Source organism: Pundamilia nyererei, unplaced genomic scaffold, assembly GCF_000239375.1.
Source record: "Pundamilia nyererei isolate P.nyererei 1_Seehausen unplaced genomic scaffold, PunNye1.0 scaffold00046, whole genome shotgun sequence".
Lineage (NCBI taxonomy): Eukaryota > Metazoa > Chordata > Actinopteri > Cichliformes > Cichlidae > Pundamilia > Pundamilia nyererei.
The window spans coordinates 1,775,040-1,793,630 of NW_005187447.1; the positions used below are offsets into that span (position 1 = coordinate 1,775,040).

The following is an 18,591-nucleotide window of genomic DNA, read 5'->3' on the forward strand; positions in this document are numbered from 1 at the left end:
GCAAGAAACAAAAAGAGGTAAAAAAATAAAAACACCAAAACAACCTGTATGAAATGTGTAAGGAAAAAATTAACTGGAAAAACAAAACAAAACTGATTACAGTGTAATATGGTTTTACATAATGACAATTTTAGAGTAACGCTTGATGTCCCTCAATTCTCCCTGGTGCCTTAACAGTTCCTTCCTGGAAGCAGGGGAGCATTAGTCCAACTGTTCTCCCCGTAGTCGTCAACAACAGTGGCAAAGATAAATGCCTTCCTTCTGCAACACAGGACAAAAAAATGCTGCTGGTACCAGGTTGAGGAGCAGGTGTAGTGGTTGGGTGTTTTGTGGCGGATCATTACAGGCACTTTATGAGGCAGCCAGACAGGTCGGGTGGGTTCTCACACCCACTCGGCTGAGAGGATTGTTCCCTCCAGGAAGACCTCGTGTTGGACTAGTAAGGGCTGAGTTGGAGTGTTGTTACTGCCGGCTGAGTTGAGATGGTGAGACGCTGGGCTCTGAGAACTCTGCTCCTCCCTTGCTCTAGGCATCATAGGAAGCATGGAGCTGAAGTTCAGATAAATCTAAAGATAAGATGAAAGAGCGAAACAAAAATCTGTGACGGTTGATACTGTTACTGGCGTGTTTAACTTTAAACATATCAGTGATCAGTGTTGTCTCATCTACACAATTACTCTGTCTTTTAGCTGTGTTGTTTTCCTATTCATTCTTTCTTATTTTTCTTTGTTTTTCTCAAGATCAAAACCAGGTTTTAGGCAGAGCCTAAACAACCATCAACAGCATTGTAATAAAATTCTACAGCTCTGTTATCTTGACAATTTTCATACGGGATGCACAATTACTCATCATATAATGCCTCTGCAGGAGACTTCACAACACATCTCTAACATATCGTGTCCTTTTCAAGCATTCTTGCTATTTCTAGGATGGCTGTAGCTCAGGTGGCAGAGCAGGTCAGCCACTAACCAGAAAGTCAGTGGTTTGATCCCAGGCCCTCCCAAATATCTTGGGCAAGATACTAACCCAATGTTTGCCTACTGGTGGTGATCAGAGAGCCCGGTGGCGCCAGTGTCCGGCAGCCTCGCCCCAGGGCAGCTGTGGCTACAATGTAGCTTGCCATCACCAGTGTGTGAATGGGTGGATGACTGAATGTAGTGTAAAGCGCTATACAAATACAGGCCATTTACCATTTCTAACTTGCTCGGTCTCATGTTTTTTGTCAGTGATTGCTGCTTGTGCTGTTACTCTCTCTTAGACATTAAGCTCCACATGTATACATGTGCAAGGCCTGGGTCCATCCAAAATTAAGCCATACTCCCAAATAGAAATTATTTTCAAATGTAATAACAATCCTATTTTGACTAAAGTGGTCCTGTCACACAAAAGATAATACGGTATGAATCACTGCTTTTATTATATTTAATATGATTCCAAAAATGAAATGATATCTTGTTATTTCTAGGCTTGTCTAACAATAATTTCCTGTCCTTTAATAAACCCTACCAACTGGAACAAAAGTCTATCTAAGCTAAACTCACAGTCTGTGAGGTATTCTGGGTACATTATTTTCCAGGAATGTTGCCTTGAATAATAAAAGAAAACAACACTCAAATGTTGAAACCTACACGCTTAGTGGCATCTGACAGCTGCTGTTCAATCGTTTCCACGACCTTCCTGAACGGGGGTCTGTTGAAGGGGTCAGCATCCCAGCAGCACCTCATAATCTCATACCTGCACAGCAGTAATCAAACATACAATTATTATATCCTGTTTCTTTTGTGTATATTGTTTTCTGTTCTCACTTCCATCTGAAAGTTTTAACACATCCTCATTTTTAGTTTTTCTTGTGAAAAGCCAAGCACAACAGGAAGAAAGAAAGCTGCTATTGATATCCTGCTCATTACACTCTTTCCTAGTCACGCCACCTCCATCTGTCTCACTAAATCTCTCCTTTTGATGATCCACATTCCAATTCAACAAAAACTCACATTTCACTGGGCGCAAACTCTGGGGCATCCATTCTGTATCCTTCTTTTATTAGTTTGTAGAACTTGGCGTCCACCTGCATACCAGGGTACGGACTGTTTCCTATGTTCAGCCAAGATATTTAGTTACATTACACACTTATGAAAACACACAGATAGCCAGACAAACACACATAAAGTGGATGGAGAGACATACCCAGTGAGAAGATTTCCCAAAGCAAGATGCCATATGACCACACGTCACTCTCGAATGTGTAAACACACTCAAAGATACTTTCTGGAGACATCCATTTCACTGGCAGACGAGCCTGAAAGGTAAAGTGAGTATATGGCAACTTGCAATAAATTACAATGTGACATGAAACCTTTTCCTGGAAATGTTTTTTTTATGTGGCTGGGGACAGAAAATGTGCAACAGAGGGTTGATAAATGAATAGCCTTGACAAAGTATGCAGAAGGTATTTGCCTGGGGTCCCAAAGAACACGCAGAGCTCGGCACAAATTTGTGAGGCTCATACCTCACAAATTTGACAATCAGTTTATTGGCTGTCATGCATAGAGAAATAAATTTGGGATAGAGGTCAGTCAGAAATAAGACTACTTGCATAAGAGATGTAAGTGTTAAAGTTTTTTTCTTTTTAATAAAGTACTGTGTTTGCAGCTGTCTAGCACCTGAGGGATACGGAACAACTGAGGCCACTGTTGAAACAAGGAAAAAATGTAATATGCTAAAAGAAAACTTTATCACAAAGAGATTCTTCTATAAAATGTAAATTAAATACAGTACAGGTTCTCCATAGACAGATAAGATCAGGTACCTACACTGGTTTGGGAAAAATACACGTAAGCTACTGTGTTCACAAAAGCTCGTCTTATAGACAGGTACGTTAGATAACTCCTGAATTTACATATCAGGAAGTGTGGCAAGGCAAATGAACCCCTGGATTTACAATTTGAGAACTACACAAACAAAAGCTTCCAGTTTTCCGGATTTGTCTGTACCATGTTCCTGCGAATCCATTACAAGAGTAGAGTTCATACTAGCAAGCTGGCTAAAATCAACAAACAAACAAACAAACAAAAATCTTGTTCAAATAATCACTTATAAAGTCCAAATCTCTCCTTGTGACACTGTTGATGATTTTGATTCTGGTGAAATCTTAAATTTAGACTTTCCTGCTAGTTATTTTCTAGCACGTGAAAGTTTTGCTAGTGAATTCAAATGAAGCATCATTTAAACTAAATCTCACTTTCTAGTGAACTAGAATAGGTCATAAGGAAGGAATTCATTTTTATAGTAGGTCTGAATGGAGATGAATTAAGCGGATCACCTCCAAACCTATCAAACATTCTTATCCTACTCCAAACTAGTGATACTAAAGATGTACCACGCCTCTAATATTATATCCCTGTGTGTCCTGCAGCTAGTGCAGACTTACATTGCCTTTGACGACATAATTAGAATCTGTGGTGATGTCTCGGGCAAGGCCAAAATCACAGATTTTGGCCACTCTTCCTTCAGTCAGTAAGATATTTCTGGCAGCCAGGTCTCTGTGAATACACTGAAAAACAAATGCATCATTACTTATACAATCCAGTGATACATGATACATGTTACATACATTAACAGTTAATCACATAGTCATGAATGAGGTGCTTTTTTTGAATGCTCTTTGCTACTGAGCTTCCGCACTTGGGTCTGTAACATACAACCACTGACACCGATATACATGAGAGCACTGGCCTCAGTATCATTGCCTCCACAACCAATGAATTTTTCAGCAGCTTGCTTCAACATCCATTTTGGATCTGTTTACTAGCTGTGGAAACATGATCCATGCGCCGCGTTAAAAAGGTCAGATTATCAGGCATCAGAGTTTTATCCACAAATCTAATTTGGTAGTCCATGTAAAGAAAATGCATTTTATATATGGTAGAAAATAAATAGTGAAACAAATGTGGACTGCCGTTTGTGTCCAGCCTAATATTGTCATGACTGAACATCAAAACCTGCAGCACAGTTATGAGGAAAATGGACAAGAAATACTGATCTTATGCAAGCAATATAACCCTATAGCATTAGCTCAAAAGGACAGAATGTGGGGTGGTAATGATAATGTTAAAGGTGTACAGAAATTTAAGAGTAAAAACCTCCGACCAAATTTTTTCACTGTGAGTGAAAAAATCAGAACATATGTATTTTGCTGCTTTATATGGACTGCCATAAAAAAATGACATTCAAGTGGATGCTCACATTTTTCGAGGCTAAGAACTCCATGCCTTTGGCAACTTGGTATGAGAAACTGAGGAGATCTTCGGTGTCCAGAGACAAACCGTCATCAGCAAACATCTCATTCTCCGTGTCTGCTTCAACGTAAGGACCACCTGAGAAGACAAACAAAATGAAGATGATTTTTCCAATGTGATGATGAAACCACCTTGGCGTGCTAATAAAGATAGGAGAAATTTGATGAATGGCTGGCCGGCTTGCCTTTGCGTAGCGAGTTTCTCTTCTCAGAGGATACGCTGACCGGTGCGTTGCCAGCAACAGAAGGCTTCATGGTCATGTAGCTGTTCAAGCTGTCACTGTGAAGAGGAAAGGAGCAGTCTGATCTCAGCTGAATACAGCCACACATAAGCATGCTGCTGTCCAAATAACTTCCTCCTACGCACGTTCTGGATAGTAAATACTAGTTCTGTCTTTTCCACAGGACAATAAATCACTTTTTAAAGATAAAAAAGAACCTGACCCATCTGTGACTCTCTGCTGCATGACGTTGCGGTTGTAGTAATCGTCCTCAAGCTTAAAGCAGATGCACAAGTCTCTCTTTCTGCGTAGAAAGTTGAGCAGATCTCCGAAACAGCAGTACTCTGTGATCACCAGGGTAGGACCTGCAGTACAGTGAAAATAAATCTCCTCAAAAGTTGCAGCAATTTATGAAGTTTACAACTTTATTCCAGTCATAAACAATAACGCAAGCGAAAATGGTTGCCTCACCTCCAACTGTGCAGGCTCCCAGCAGGTTGACAATATTAATGTGGTTTCCCAAGTAACTGAGGACTTTCAGCTCAGACATTAGTGCTTCTTTCTCTGTGGCATGAGCGCTAGCTGTGGAAAGAAAAATATGCAATGCACTCATTATTCACTGAAATATTAAGGGTACACTGTAGCCAAACTCATGTTAAGCAGTGCTTGCGTATCGTGATCTGGTATTTACTAGCTTAAAATACATAATTGTTGAGAGCTAAATGAAATAAAAGAGCTCTGTTGAAATGTTTTAATATAGCTATATAGCATAGCGTGCAAACCACCAAAAAATATCCACGTAATGACTCTGTTTACAGGCATCTGCAGGCAAATTATGTTTTCATCAGAATTTCTGGACAGCGTGAAGCTACTGTGCACATTTCTCACATAGTCAAAACAGCTACACAGTGCTTATCCCACTTCATTTGCATGTGTGTTGACAGCACTTACATTTGAGCATTTTCACAGCCACAGTCATGACTGAATCTGCTTTGGAGAGTCCATATGCAGTGGCTTCCACCACTTTTCCAAATGCACCAGATCCCAGAGTCTTCCCTAAAAAATGGAGACAGAAACAAAACTGTTAATCCCCATCCTGTTTTTTCTCCAACAAACAAGTTCCATGGTAGTGTTCCTAGGACAACAGCAGTTTTAACCCCCAGGCTGTGTACGTAGGCACCAGGACATGCAGGATCCTGTTTAAGGTTTGTTGAAAACACCCAGAATATGTCAACAATATTGTGTTTGCAGTGAGGGAGTGGGGTTTCATCATTAATGAACTGTGGAACTGGTTAGTAAATAAAGACCACAGACATGGTTAAGCCCCTAATGCTGTGTCCATACACAGAAACCAGAGTGGCTGTCAATCAATGGGAACTAGCCTGAGGGTGGCAACGATGATGTCATACCCACTGGACTGTTAGGCTTTATTACAGATACAAGCTCCCATTTATCTTCATATCATCCTGCTCCCTACTTACACCTAAGACATGGCACCCAGAACATAAATTTTAGGGCTGCAGTGTGTCAGAAATTATGGATTAATGTAATTACGGGAGCCTAGATACGGAACACAGTACAGATTTTGGTAAATAGGTTCCGGATGCTCACCAAAGCGCAAGTTGTTTCGCGGAAACTCCCACTGGTCATCGTACGGTAGCTGGGTGGGGTCAATGTCCACATAGTCGTTTCCGATAACTTTCCACTGAATCTGATATTTGGGTTTCTAGTGTGAACAATAAGACACGGAGATATCAAAATACAATTCATGCATTAATTACACGTGGCATCTCTCTGGTCTTTCTATTCACTTGTTTATAAATGTAATCAAAGAGGGTGGGGCATGCAGGAAAAGTACAGTGCTTTCTTACCTGCATGTACTTGTAGAACAGCATGATAAGGATGAGGCAGAGGATGCCTGCTGCTGAAATGGAGCCAATTAGCAGAGGGGTGAACAGGTCATGTGGAACTCTTTTCTCTGCAGAGAGACAGAAACAGTAATGTTTGATAGAGCCAATCGGGGAATCTTTTCAAGGTTTGTCATGTTTACATTCTAAACGACATTGACAAGGAGGCATTAAGGTAAGACAGAGAAGTCTAAGTCACAGTGAAGCCCACTTTGATCAAATAACCACAAACTAATCCAATTATACAAGTATACATAGTGTGGAGTTCTGTGCTTTTATTCTTTGTTTAAAAAATTATGCACTTTGTTTTGCTAGTTGCTTAAAATTGTTTTTAGTTTGTTTGTTTTTTTTAAGCCACAATGTTGTCCTTATTTTATACAGCTGTGCTGGGAATAATTAGAAGTAATCAGTGTTCTGTTCCTTTGTGTCTGGCTCATTGTGATGCCTTATTGTTTTGCTCCTCTGTACAGTGGGGTGTAATAAGCTCTTTAGCGATAAGAAGCTTTCTCTCCACTTCAAATCTGAGAATGCAGAGTCTGCAGGAACTAATCCCCTGTAAACCTGTCAGTGGTTTCTAAAGCTCTGCGTGTTCTCTGCTGCAGCTCACTGACACCTCCGAGCCTCCCACAGCCCCACAATGCCCGGCATTGCCAGGACTCCTACTGTGCTCCACAGTCTCAGCGCCTCCGTCTGGTCCGCTGTTACTCTGTAAAGCAGAAAAATCCTGGGCACACACTCCCAAAGGCCTGTCCTGTCTGGCCACAAACACTCGTCTTCCTCATAATGCTCGCCCACATACCCGCTGGAGCCACAGTTAGCCCCTGTGTCTTGCATAAACCCAGTCCTCCAGGCTCATTTGGGGACAACTCAGCTTAGACTCAGACTACTTTGAGGACACTGCAGAGCAGATGGGAAGGCCGTTACAAAAAAGTGGTTTTGGGGTCATGAAGTAAACAATGGACTAACCAAATGCTATCTGAGCCAATCATGTCGGTGGTATCTCTTCACCAATGTTTACCTAACAGATCATAGACGAACAACATCTAGTAGTAGGACTTCATTTATGGGTTAATCCCTGCCAAAGTCATGTTTTCAGTAAATATTTTGCTGAGGAATTATCCTTCCCCTCAGTGGCGTTCACTGAGGGGAAGACCTGCTTAGATAACTTAGTGCATGGAGTCACAGACGGAGTTTGCCAGATCAGTAATTTTTTTTGTGTTCCAAAAAGTAAATAAATTCTTACACCTATGTCCTCTGTTGTTGTCCTATAATATTACGAAGAAAGCATGGAGAGGAATGCATCACTTCAGCAGCAAAACATGTGAACTGACAGACGTCAACGCCTCCTTTAATTCCACAACCCCTATTTAGACTACCTGTGCTGCTTATGTATGACTGGATGTATATCCGTGAATTCAACTCACCACTAATAGAGTAAAGTATGTAGGCTTGCTCTCCCTCCACTGTAGCCACACATTCCAGAGTATTGAACCGTGCTCTGCTGATGTTCACCCGACTCTCCACCTCTGTCTTCCCGAACATGGGACTGAACAGTGTGATGGTGATGACATTGAGCTCCTCCTGGGTGGAATTTACCTGCTGGGAGCACCTGAAGGCAGAAGATTATATACTGTTGACAAAAGAGTTGATGGGATCATCTAGATTCCCAGCGGTTGTCTGTTGTCTGGAATCTCTTCTGTATGTCTCTGAAAGATTACTTTCCTGAGGCTATAAAACCCTTTCAAATAACCTAACTTTACAATATGCAGAACCACAGAAGCATGCACTTCTATTTTAGTACAACAGCAGCTGTTAGTTTCACCTTTTGTGATGTCTTTTTGTGCTCATGAACCAAAGATGAAATATTTGTAATTAACCTTTGACGGTACTGTACTAATAAGAGTAGCAGTTATTTAAGTGCTCTCTGGTGATAGGCTGACTTAGATCAGGTTACTTTCTACTTGGATATACATGCCTTACATGCCTTTAATGATTGTGCATGTAGTGAGCGTTAAGTGGATTTGACTACAATTTCTTTTTAAAAATGACTGGCTAAAGTTTGGATTATCAGAAGTGATTCATTGACCCAGCTGCTTTGGATTGGTATTTCTACAGCAACCCAGGGCTCCTCCTTCAGCACACTTTATGTTTGACACAAGATGAACCCTGTCCACTTGTAGTACCAACCAATCACAAATCAATACTTCTCAATCCCCTGTCACATGGGAGGGTCATCTTATCACAGTCAACCAATCACAGGTCAGCCCAGTCAAATCCCTCAATCTCACATTCCACCATCATCATCATTCCTGACTCTTTCCAATGTGTCTTTAGTGTGACCTTTAGGACCCTTGACATGCACTTCATTTCTGCCATTTTAAAGGTTGAATATGGAGATACAACTCCAAATACATAAATGGTTAGTGTTGTGTGCAAACACAGTGCTAAAATATGCAGTAAACCAAGAAGAATTCTCCGAAATGCAAAATGAAAATGTTGTATTTAGAAAGATTTTCTGGAAAGTATTTTGTTAAATTCACAGATGCATGCCTCATTGCCTTGCTAAAGCCATGAGACTTTTTTTTTGCAGACATAAATCTAATAATTGGATAACATTAACAGAATTTTGTTTGTTGGATACAAATTACAGAGCTGCTATTGATTTTGGTTTGGCAGGTTTTCCTTTGTTTAGTCAGTTTATGAGACAGATGACCGATCTAGCTAATATGAGTTCCCAACCAGTATAATTACTTTAGGCTGGAGTTCTAAAGTGCAGCACATACCATTGCACTCTGCCTCTGCTAATTATTATTTTACTTTCAGCTGTGTTACAAATTGAGCAGATATTTTGTGTTTATCACAATGAAAATGTGTAGTTTTCCCTTGAGGGACCACATCCATTTTTTCATTTTTGCAAACTGAAATGATTAAAGCCTTACGAAATCACACCAGTCAGCAAAATAACTGAAACTCTCTAGCTATATTATTTTTGGGAAAAAATGTTGCTCAACACTTAATCAGGGGCTTTGAAGGCCATTGTTTGGTCAGATATGTTTGGCAGTGCCCCAGCAGCTGTCATTGCTAAACTTGGTGCAGGAATGTATGACATGACATTTCAAGATGCAGCCCCGTCCACAAAAACATTGAGAAAAGCAAGACAAACAGAAACACCTTACGAGAAGTCACAACCCTTTAAAAAAATATTTTGACATGTTGGTAACAGTAAGTAGTAGTCAGTAAATAGAAAGGATTTTAGAAGCTTTAAAAATCTCACCTGCCATATGGATGCTCACAGTAGTACCAGGTGATCTGGGGAGCAGGGAACCCCTCAGCCACACAGCGCACCTGTCCATTCACTGGGCTGTCAATCGATACAATTTCTGGTTTACCTGATAAACACAAGTTAATGTCACAATGTGTTAGGTATGTAACAATGAACCAGAGGAAAAATATTGGTTTAAGCATTAGCAAGGTATATTTGCAAGGTGTGGTGAGGGTGGAGAGCTGGACTTCATTCCACACAAAGTAAGTGTAAAATACACTATGGGTGGGTCATGAAATTCATCCCATGGCTTAAGGGAATATGAAACCTTTCAAAAAAAATGTGAAAACAACTTACTGATCACAAAGACGGTGAATGTCTGATTTGCTGAAGCATCACCATTGGAGGCTTGAAAGGTGTAAACTCCACCCTCTAACATTTTCAGCCGCACTAGCCTCAGCTCACTGATGTAACTAAACATAAAATAATTATTTTATTAGTGCATTTGTTGATTTTTAAGATTCAAATATCACAGTATTTCATTTCAAGTATTTCAAGCTCTAATTGTGCCAAAACAGGAAAGAGCTGATTCTCATTTAGCCACCCTGTGAGAAAGAACATAAAATGTTCAGATATTTGCATTTTATATTGTAACCATCTTTTCTTTGTTTTCTGCTCTTTCATGTGCATCTGCAGAATGCATATTAAAAATATTATTAGACAAGTATTAAATCTTTTCAGTCTTTATTTGCATCTATTCACTGTTGTGGCCACTGTAGTAATAAACCCCCAAAAGTTGATTCTGTTCATCTGGTGAAGTTTTTTCTAGTTATCGGTATCAATTGTATCAATGGATATTTACGAGTTATATTAAAGTCAGGCTTAAAGGTTGCATCAGGGTTTTATTAGGAACAAGTCTCAGCAAACATCTTGAAACTAGTCTGGGCGTCTTCTTCCTGTTGTAATGAAGCATTACCCAAATGAAGTTCAATTCTAATGATCATTGAGACATAAAAAAGTGTAGCAATAAACACATATCTTCTTTGCCAAAAATAAGTATTTTAAAAGCTGTTCACCCAACAGGATATACTCTTATTATCTTTTTTGCTGTTGCAGAATTTTTCAACATATTTCACAATGCCATATCTCCTGACAGTAATATTGAGGGTGGGAGGCACGCAGGATTACATCAGAATACACATTTCTATCTGCAGCATGTAGGTTACACTCCAGATATATCATGGTTTTATTTCTCAAGACAGTCATTCACACTCTGACAGCTCCTGTTTCACAATAAACCCCAGGGCACTGTTTCAACTGTATATTTAAAGGGACTATGACCTGCAGCTAAACCAGAGATTCACCTAAAATAAACCTGGCTGAATGTGATGTTTCCATCTTTCCAACACTTAAATAAAACAAAGCAAGTGTGTGCTTGTGTGCTGTCACACCTGTATTCATCACTGTGTGTGGTGATCACATGGTCAGTTGTGTTTCTCAGCTCGTGGCCTTTAAAGCTCCAGGAGATGTGTGGCTTTGGATAAGCCACTATTCGAACTTTCAGGGACAAACTCTCGCCGGAGCGGACGTGAAAGATGCTGCTGTTTGTGGGCATTAAGTCGATGAATCCTCTTTCTGAAAAATAAGAAAATTAAATTGTTGTCAAATTTGTAGATTAATGCACCGAAGTCTGAATTATCTAACTAGTGCTGTTCTCATCCAACACATGCAGTCCAAAGGGTTAGGATAAATTTAAATATTGAAAATAGATCTCATCAGGAGTTGGGAGAAAATGTACCACTATATACTGTATGCTCTGACTGATTTGGTCTGTTATTTGGGGCATGATGTTACTTACGTATATTATTATCATCACATGCCAGATAATCAGTGACTGTTTCAGGAATATTAACTTATTTTGTTGTCACCATAAAATGTGACTCTAAGTGGTGATGGTCCATGAGAGTTCATGATATACACAATACTAGTGCCAGATGCATTAACGTCTTTAAAGAAAGTGGAAGTGATAGTACAGAATGAATGCTATTTTGTTCCCTTAACTTCTTGTACAGTGGGTTACATGTAGTTCAGTCTAGTTAATGTCTAATAATCACAGTGAAATATATCTTCTCATTTAACTGTTATGCTCTTCCTTTTTGTTTTAGTTATATCTGTTCTGCTGCAATGGTGGATGCTTATATAAAACACTGGTAAAGTTTCAAACAAGGTATATTTAAGTATTACCAATGAGCAAAAAGCTCAACATTAGTCAGTTTTGTTCTTATTCTTGACTCTATATGGTAAATGGCCTATATTTGTTTTTGCTGCCCTGGAGCGCAGTGACAGAGGCAAGGCTGCCAGACACTGGCGCCACCGGGCCCTCTGACCACCACCAGTAGGCAACGGGTGAAGTGTCTTGCCCAAGGACACAACGACAGAGACTGTCGGAGCCGGGGCTTGAACCAGCAACCTTCTGATGACAAGACAAACGACCAACTCTTGAGCCACGATCGCCCCATGACATTAATGAGAGAGAACATGCTTAATATGGTCATATAAGGTGTTCAGCTTTGGATGTGAGTGTAGAAACACCTACCTGATGTTCACATATTTTGTTTGTGAGAGGCAATCAGAAGAAAACAATTTTTTAAAAGCATGAATCATACAAAGCTTCATTAGTGGAATCAAAAAAATACTGATACCATTGGAAATCAGTGTATTGGGTTCCCTTTAACTCATTTAAAACACTGAAAACTTAATGATGCAGAAAAATTTTGAGGAGAATAATTCACAAAAACTCTTAAGTTCATGTCCAGCTTTAAATGCAAAAAACAAAATTACATCACTTACTCACCATATACATCGAGCCACACCGACTTGCTGCTGACCCCTTTTCCATTCCTAACTTCACATATGTAACTCCCAGCATCTTGTGGCCGTACTGCATCGATTTGCAGTGTCGTTCTGTGGCTATTGGCAAATTTTTCCATCAGGGATTCTGAAGAACTGCCAACCTTTGCTGGTTGCTGTGGATACCAGACGGCACCCTGTCAACGCCCAGAGATCTCTAGAGATTAACCCTGTCTGCATGTCTATGCTCACCAAGCACAAACTACCACATGCACACAACCACCTGCATGCAAGCACACACACCTACGGTAGCTCACAAGGTACACTGCAAGGCATACCTGAAGCTTAGACATTGTGGACTTTTTAAAGACAGGCAACAGGAAGACGCAAGGACGAGGCTGTGCTACCAGTGAAAGATTCGCCAATATTATAAGGGACTTGAATTAATTTCCTTTTAATTATTTTCATTTTGGAGCACCAAATTGTAGCAGCTCATTTGGAATGGCAACAAATGCAGAATTTTAAGGCAACTCAAAAAGGGAAGCAGTTAAATCTTTCACTGACGGCAAAGCACACAGCAAAGACAAAGGCAGAAGGTTCTCACCGAGCCAGGTGGGGTGACCCACGTGATGTTGATTTCTCTATTGGCATTACTGGTGTTGCAGGTGAGGGAGAATCTCTCACCTCGGGTCAGAATCACTCTTGTGGATGGTTGGAGCTCAACTACAGGAGGCGCAGTGGGTACTGCAATAAAACAAACCTCATGTGATGTCATTCCTTTGGTTGATTTTAGCCAAATCGAAAAATGTACATATGCTGCACACCCACACTAGTTTACCTGGTACAACACTCAGGAAGAATTGGCCTGATCTGACGTCCTTTCCATGGAGTCTTCCTGCACACACATAGCAACCTTCGTAGGCCTTTTGTGTGTTGTGCATGTAAATGCCATGCTCCAGGCTGGCGGAGAACTGGAGACCAGGGGGCAGAGTTTTACTGGAGCATGTTTCCAGGTGCATATTCTCCAGATCTGGATCAGTTGCCAGGCAAGGGAAGGAAGCATTTTCTCCCTCACGAGTAACATATCTAGACACCTTTAGTTTTCTGAAGGGATTTCCAGGATCTGGCAAAAAATAAATAAATAAAAGAAATTGCAAAGGTAGCATGAAAGCAGGGTAACAGTATATGGGTATTTGAACTTTTTATTATAATAATGGGGATGTAATGCTGGATATCCAATTCCTTTATATACGAGGAACAATGTACTTTGCTGTGACAGTCTTTTCTGTTTCACATTATTATTAAAGCTATGTTGCTAATAATCTCCAAATTAAACCATGAAACAGCTCTGATACAAATAAAATAAGTCCTCTTTTGATCTCAGTGGACCCCCTGAGTACTGTGAGATGCTGACTCGATTGATTGGTTTGCTCTGATAGATTCTGCAGATGCTTTATCAGACTGGGACTGAGGACTTTCTAGGCTGGGTCGATGGCTTTGCATCTCCAACTAATTTCTGCAGTTAATTGTCTTGCTGGGGAAGGCTCATCTCAGATGTTTAAGGTAATTGATAATATAAACTAGAAACTGTTGCTACTTAACTCAGACTTAACTTTGTGCTGTTTGTGCCCTGTGAAATCTGGGATCTGTAGTCTTAAGTCACACTGCTATTACCATGGGAACCATAATTGTTGCCAAAACAACCAACAACCAGGACTAACATGTGAAAGATGATCAATCTGTAGATATTCCTTTTGAATAAGTTCCTTAACAAGAAAACAGGATGATCTTCCAACACGATTTAAATGATTACCAAACAAATTACTTCTCAATATTTCTAAATATCATCTGCTAAGCAGTTCCTGCTTGTTGCCTCAAAGGTAGATGAACGGATTGTGGAGTGAATGATCAGCACATGATAGAAGCCAGCAGTGATGGCTTTGGGCCAAGGGGATATTGGGTCATGTAGAAGAAGAAATACAGTAAAACGCAGTCATACACTCAATAAATAGCTCTGGTAGCTACTGTACCTGTCCAGGGCAAAGTCATAAACACCTTCTTCTGCTAATACACCCACACACATAGATTTTGTCTACTTTTCCCTGCAGCCTGCGTACACGCTCCTTTCTCTTTCTCTCTCACAAAATTACCACACAGTCTCGAAAGGGTTTAATCACCAAGAAACATTTAGGTACCTTTCACATAGACGTAGATGGAGGCATGTTCCTTGGAACCCTCCTCCTGGCAGATATAGCGACCCATGTGAGTAGGCAGAGCCTTCTTAATTGAATATGTCAACATCCCATCGATGTCGTTTGCTGCCAGCAGCTTTGACCTCTCCCGCTTCCACTGTATCCTGTTTTCACCCTGGCAACGTAGTTTGAAGGGTTCGTTGAGCTGGATGACGATGTGGGGTCTGGCAGGGGTGATAGTGGGCTTTGTATCACCTTGAATGGGAAAAAGAATGTATTTAAATGAATGCCACGGGTATGAAAATGCAAGAAAGTGCAAAATCAAGGCTATATTTCTTAAGCCTTCATATGAACTTAAGGCCCTACAGTTTATCCATTTGGAGATTTGTTTTGTTTTTACTTGACCAAAGCTATTGTACAGCAGTAAAATGTTTTCAGCACTGTGAAATCAAGATGTTTCCACTTATATGGCCCCACAAGCCTCCCATGCATCATGAAAGCTTAGGGATAAAATCTCTGATGTAAAGTTAAACATAAGGGTAGCCCACATCAGATTTCAAAACAAAAGATTTATACTGGCCGTCATTCACAAATTGACCAACAGGGACATGAACTTTATATGTAAAACTTCTTCAGTATATTTATTTGCTCTCAACATTTATGACTTGTGACTTCTTGAAACAACATGAATTGTACTCATGGCTTCTGTACTCAGGATGTAGCTCCACAAAACAAGATGTTTTGCCAAAAAGTTGCTAGTCAATCAATGTCTGATTGTTACTGAAAGATGCTAGGAGACCAAAAAGAAAGATTTTCACGAGAAAAAACGAAATCAATCAATTTATTGATTAACTTAAAAAAACAAAACAAAAAGCAATTATGCACCCCTTAAATTAATAATAGGGTTCTCTGATGGATCCAGACCCTCAAGCTGGAAATGACTTTTCAAAACATTTATCTGCATCAGCGGAGTAAGTAAAACAGCTTCAGAATATGTAAACTGTTCTATGATAGTTAAAAGAAATGCTGGCATTATAAAGCAGACTGGTGGTGAAAAATGTGCCATATGAGAAAACACTCAATAATTAATATGTGCTTTTTACCAGTCATGGTATAAAATAAAACAAATGCCTGTAGCTTGGTCTGTATTTAAAGGGGTGGGGGTGTTACCCAGAGTCTTAATCTGCTGCACCAACTGAAAACAGGTGGGGAAAGATTGAGTTGCTCGAGTAATGTTTTTGTTCCCTGAGAAAACATCACTGTCTTTATTGAAGCCACTTGTGATAAACACTATAGGACTGTGGTTGCAGCAGCAGTACAACAGGAATGAACAACAAGGTTTTTATGTGAATAGATGTGCTCTTTCCATCCTTTTAATTCATACTTGGATAAAATATATAAATGAATAAACACTGTTCAGAGAGCCAGTCTGGCACTAACAAGTCATGAAGAAAGACACTATTGTAAGAAGGAAGTGTAGCAAGAAAACATTTATCTTAAATGATGAAATAACACGGAATTTCAGGAATAGCAGGGTATCAGTATACAAATACACCCTGTTAAGAGACTGTAAATAATACCAACATTGCCCTGAGTTCGGGATATTAAAACGTGACCATTTGGATATCAGTATAAAAGAAGGAGATTAATTTGCATGCGATGTATATTAAGCCTAACTGAATCTTCATAGCGTTTATTTAGTTGATCTGATTTCTTATATCCACCAAATGCAGAACAAACATGGTAAAACTTAATTAGGTCCACACTGTGCGTAAGCGGGCTAAAGGCAAACTTCATGGCGTGCCGTATTGCGTCATATGCCAGGTAAGCTTGTGCGCGCTCGCTGGAAATGTGGCAGTTAGTCGAAGCCCCTGGTGAAAATGTCGTGAACATCAACCGTCCCCTATGGGCGCATTATATGCTGCCAAGCTGTCGGTCAGATGGAAGTCCACCTGATGCCGCCCTGAGCTGGAAGAAGCTCCGTAGACGCACCATGTGCGCAAAAGAGCGCAAAGTTAAACAGCAACACTCGCGGTTCACCGCTTTTATAAACATGCATGGCCAATGTCGGTTTTTCATAAATTTCCATAGAGATAGCTCTGGGAACATCCAAAACTCTGTTTCCTAACAAGATTAAAAAACAACAACAACCCAAATCTAATTTAAAAAATGACAGGCTGCACATCAACCCACTCAAAGCGACCAAAAAATTGAATCGTGAAATTAAAAAAAACTGACACTGAGTATTTTTAAAAGGCAGTAAAGATATCATTAGCTGTTTATAGACGATTGACCTATTCGGCTGGACTCTGAAGATGATGCCAAGTCGTAACAGTTGCAATGTGTTTTTGATATTCATCCTCAGATCAAAACACAACCAACCAACCCGGAGCGCAGGCGAAACGTTTTACATTGCTCAGTGTTAAAAGTCACACATGTGACAATATTTATCTAAAAAAAAAAAGGGAGAAATTACATGTGAATGCAGTCCTGCTTTCGACAGACGTTTTGCATACTTCCTGTGAATCAAGAGACGCCAATACATTTTCATACTGACGGTTATGTGCAGCTCCAGGAAAAAAACCCCAAAAAACGGCTTCATCGTGCACAAAATGATCAAGAAGTCTCTTTGAAGCTCACTCTTGCACATTGTTCAACATTTTATCGTTTTGATTACTTTTTTTTTTTTTTAAAATAGCGCCCTGTTTTCCCAGTATAACATAAAATATTAAAGTAGCTCCAGCGCCCAGATCGTCCGCATTAGTATCCACTTTCCTCATTAGGTTTCTCTGACTTCGGGTTGTCTTATTCAGCACCCTTCAGATCTGACTACTTCATAGAACAAAGAGAAGTACGGACAAATCGCGATGGGAGGCAAGTGCAGCGGTACGGTTCGCTATACGTAGATTATCTTTATCACACTGGGCTGCAAAATAGCAAGCATTAAAACAGAAACCCTTTCTTTGTTCAAAATTGAAAAGCAACAGTTGTCTGCGTAAACTGGCGCGTCAAGTGTAAAGGCTCAGTCTTACCTGGATGGAAGGTTAGCTGTAAAAACACAGAGAGAAGTATCCAGTGGTATTCCATAGTTATCATTCCATGGGTCTACCTGTGAAGGTGAGCCAATGCCTTTATATGAGTAAGGTAGCTCTTGTCTGCTTGCCTAGCGCGTCGGAGTTGTGGGCAGTTGACCGTGGGCTCTGATAGAGGCGCACTTAGAAGTCTTTAAAGGCACAGATGCTCAGTTCATCTCGCAACAGCAGCAGCCGTCGCCAATCTGCAAACATACTGTTCTCCTGGGGAGCGCCAGAGGGGACGGAGCAGGCCGACCAGGTATCTCTGACTGGCTCTGGCGTCAACAACATGTTTATAGGAGCCAGTGGTGGAGCCTATTACTCACACGATACAGTGAAAGAGGGAGGTGTTTGTGACCTGCAGTGTGCTTCCCAGCACACACACACACACACACACACACACACACACACACACACACACACACACACACACACTGAACTCAGAGAGAGACTGACAGATCAAGACAAGGATATATGCAAGATGGCATATGCTGTAGATGATGTTATCGCCGATGTAGCCCGCATGCACATGCTTCAGATAATTTCACTTTGTTTTTTAACCTTTTACGTATGAGTGGAAGTCAGATCGATAGATGTGCATTTTTTGTGGCTTTTGTTTTTATCAGATAAGAAGTCTAACCAAGTGACTGCACACCACTAGCATCCATTTCAGCTTTAATCACACTAGCATTGGTCATTTTTCCCACGGCTTTATTATTTTACATGTTTTTTCACCAGACAACTCCCTCCTCCTAAGAACAGATATGACTAGCCCTGTGAAACTCTCTCTC

At 40.3% G+C, this 18,591-nt stretch overlaps 1 protein-coding gene across 2 annotated transcripts; it reads right to left on the minus strand.

Annotated features, from left to right (window-relative positions):
* Nucleotides 1-48: 48 nt before the first annotated feature.
* On the minus strand, nucleotides 49-18,108 carry kita (KIT proto-oncogene, receptor tyrosine kinase a). 2 transcript variants are annotated; one of them, XM_005732294.1, is made up of 21 exons: nucleotides 17,759-18,108; nucleotides 14,730-14,981; nucleotides 13,373-13,657; nucleotides 13,139-13,278; nucleotides 12,539-12,710; nucleotides 11,136-11,319; nucleotides 10,042-10,157; nucleotides 9,697-9,811; nucleotides 7,847-8,031; nucleotides 6,387-6,493; nucleotides 6,127-6,241; nucleotides 5,467-5,571; nucleotides 4,987-5,097; nucleotides 4,739-4,880; nucleotides 4,480-4,574; nucleotides 4,243-4,373; nucleotides 3,428-3,550; nucleotides 2,185-2,296; nucleotides 1,992-2,091; nucleotides 1,629-1,734; nucleotides 49-566 (listed from the first exon to the last, which is right to left on the minus strand). In XM_005732294.1, exons 1-21 carry the CDS (start codon nucleotides 17,820-17,822, stop codon nucleotides 384-386), a joined length of 2,943 nt encoding a protein of 980 aa, XP_005732351.1. In that variant the 5' UTR covers nucleotides 17,823-18,108; the 3' UTR covers nucleotides 49-383. The 2 variants fall into 2 exon arrangements, with proteins under 2 accessions (XP_005732351.1, XP_013766099.1); XM_013910645.1 differs by having other exon boundaries at nucleotides 12,539-12,731.
* Nucleotides 18,109-18,591: the final 483 nt, after the last annotated feature.

Bases quoted from the DNA above. Each gene is read 5' to 3' on its own strand.
- kita (XM_013910645.1), bottom strand. From the start codon at position 17,822: ATGATAACTATGGAATACCACTGGATACTTCTCTCTGTGTTTTTACAG. The intron at 4,575-4,738 runs GTCAGGTTCTTT...TCCTCTTCACAG, and splicing joins CAGCAGAGAGTCACAGATGG to TGACAGCTTGAACAGCTACA. The intron at 2,297-3,427 runs GTAAGTCTGCAC...TTTACCTTTCAG, and splicing joins ATTATGTCGTCAAAGGCAAT to GCTCGTCTGCCAGTGAAATG.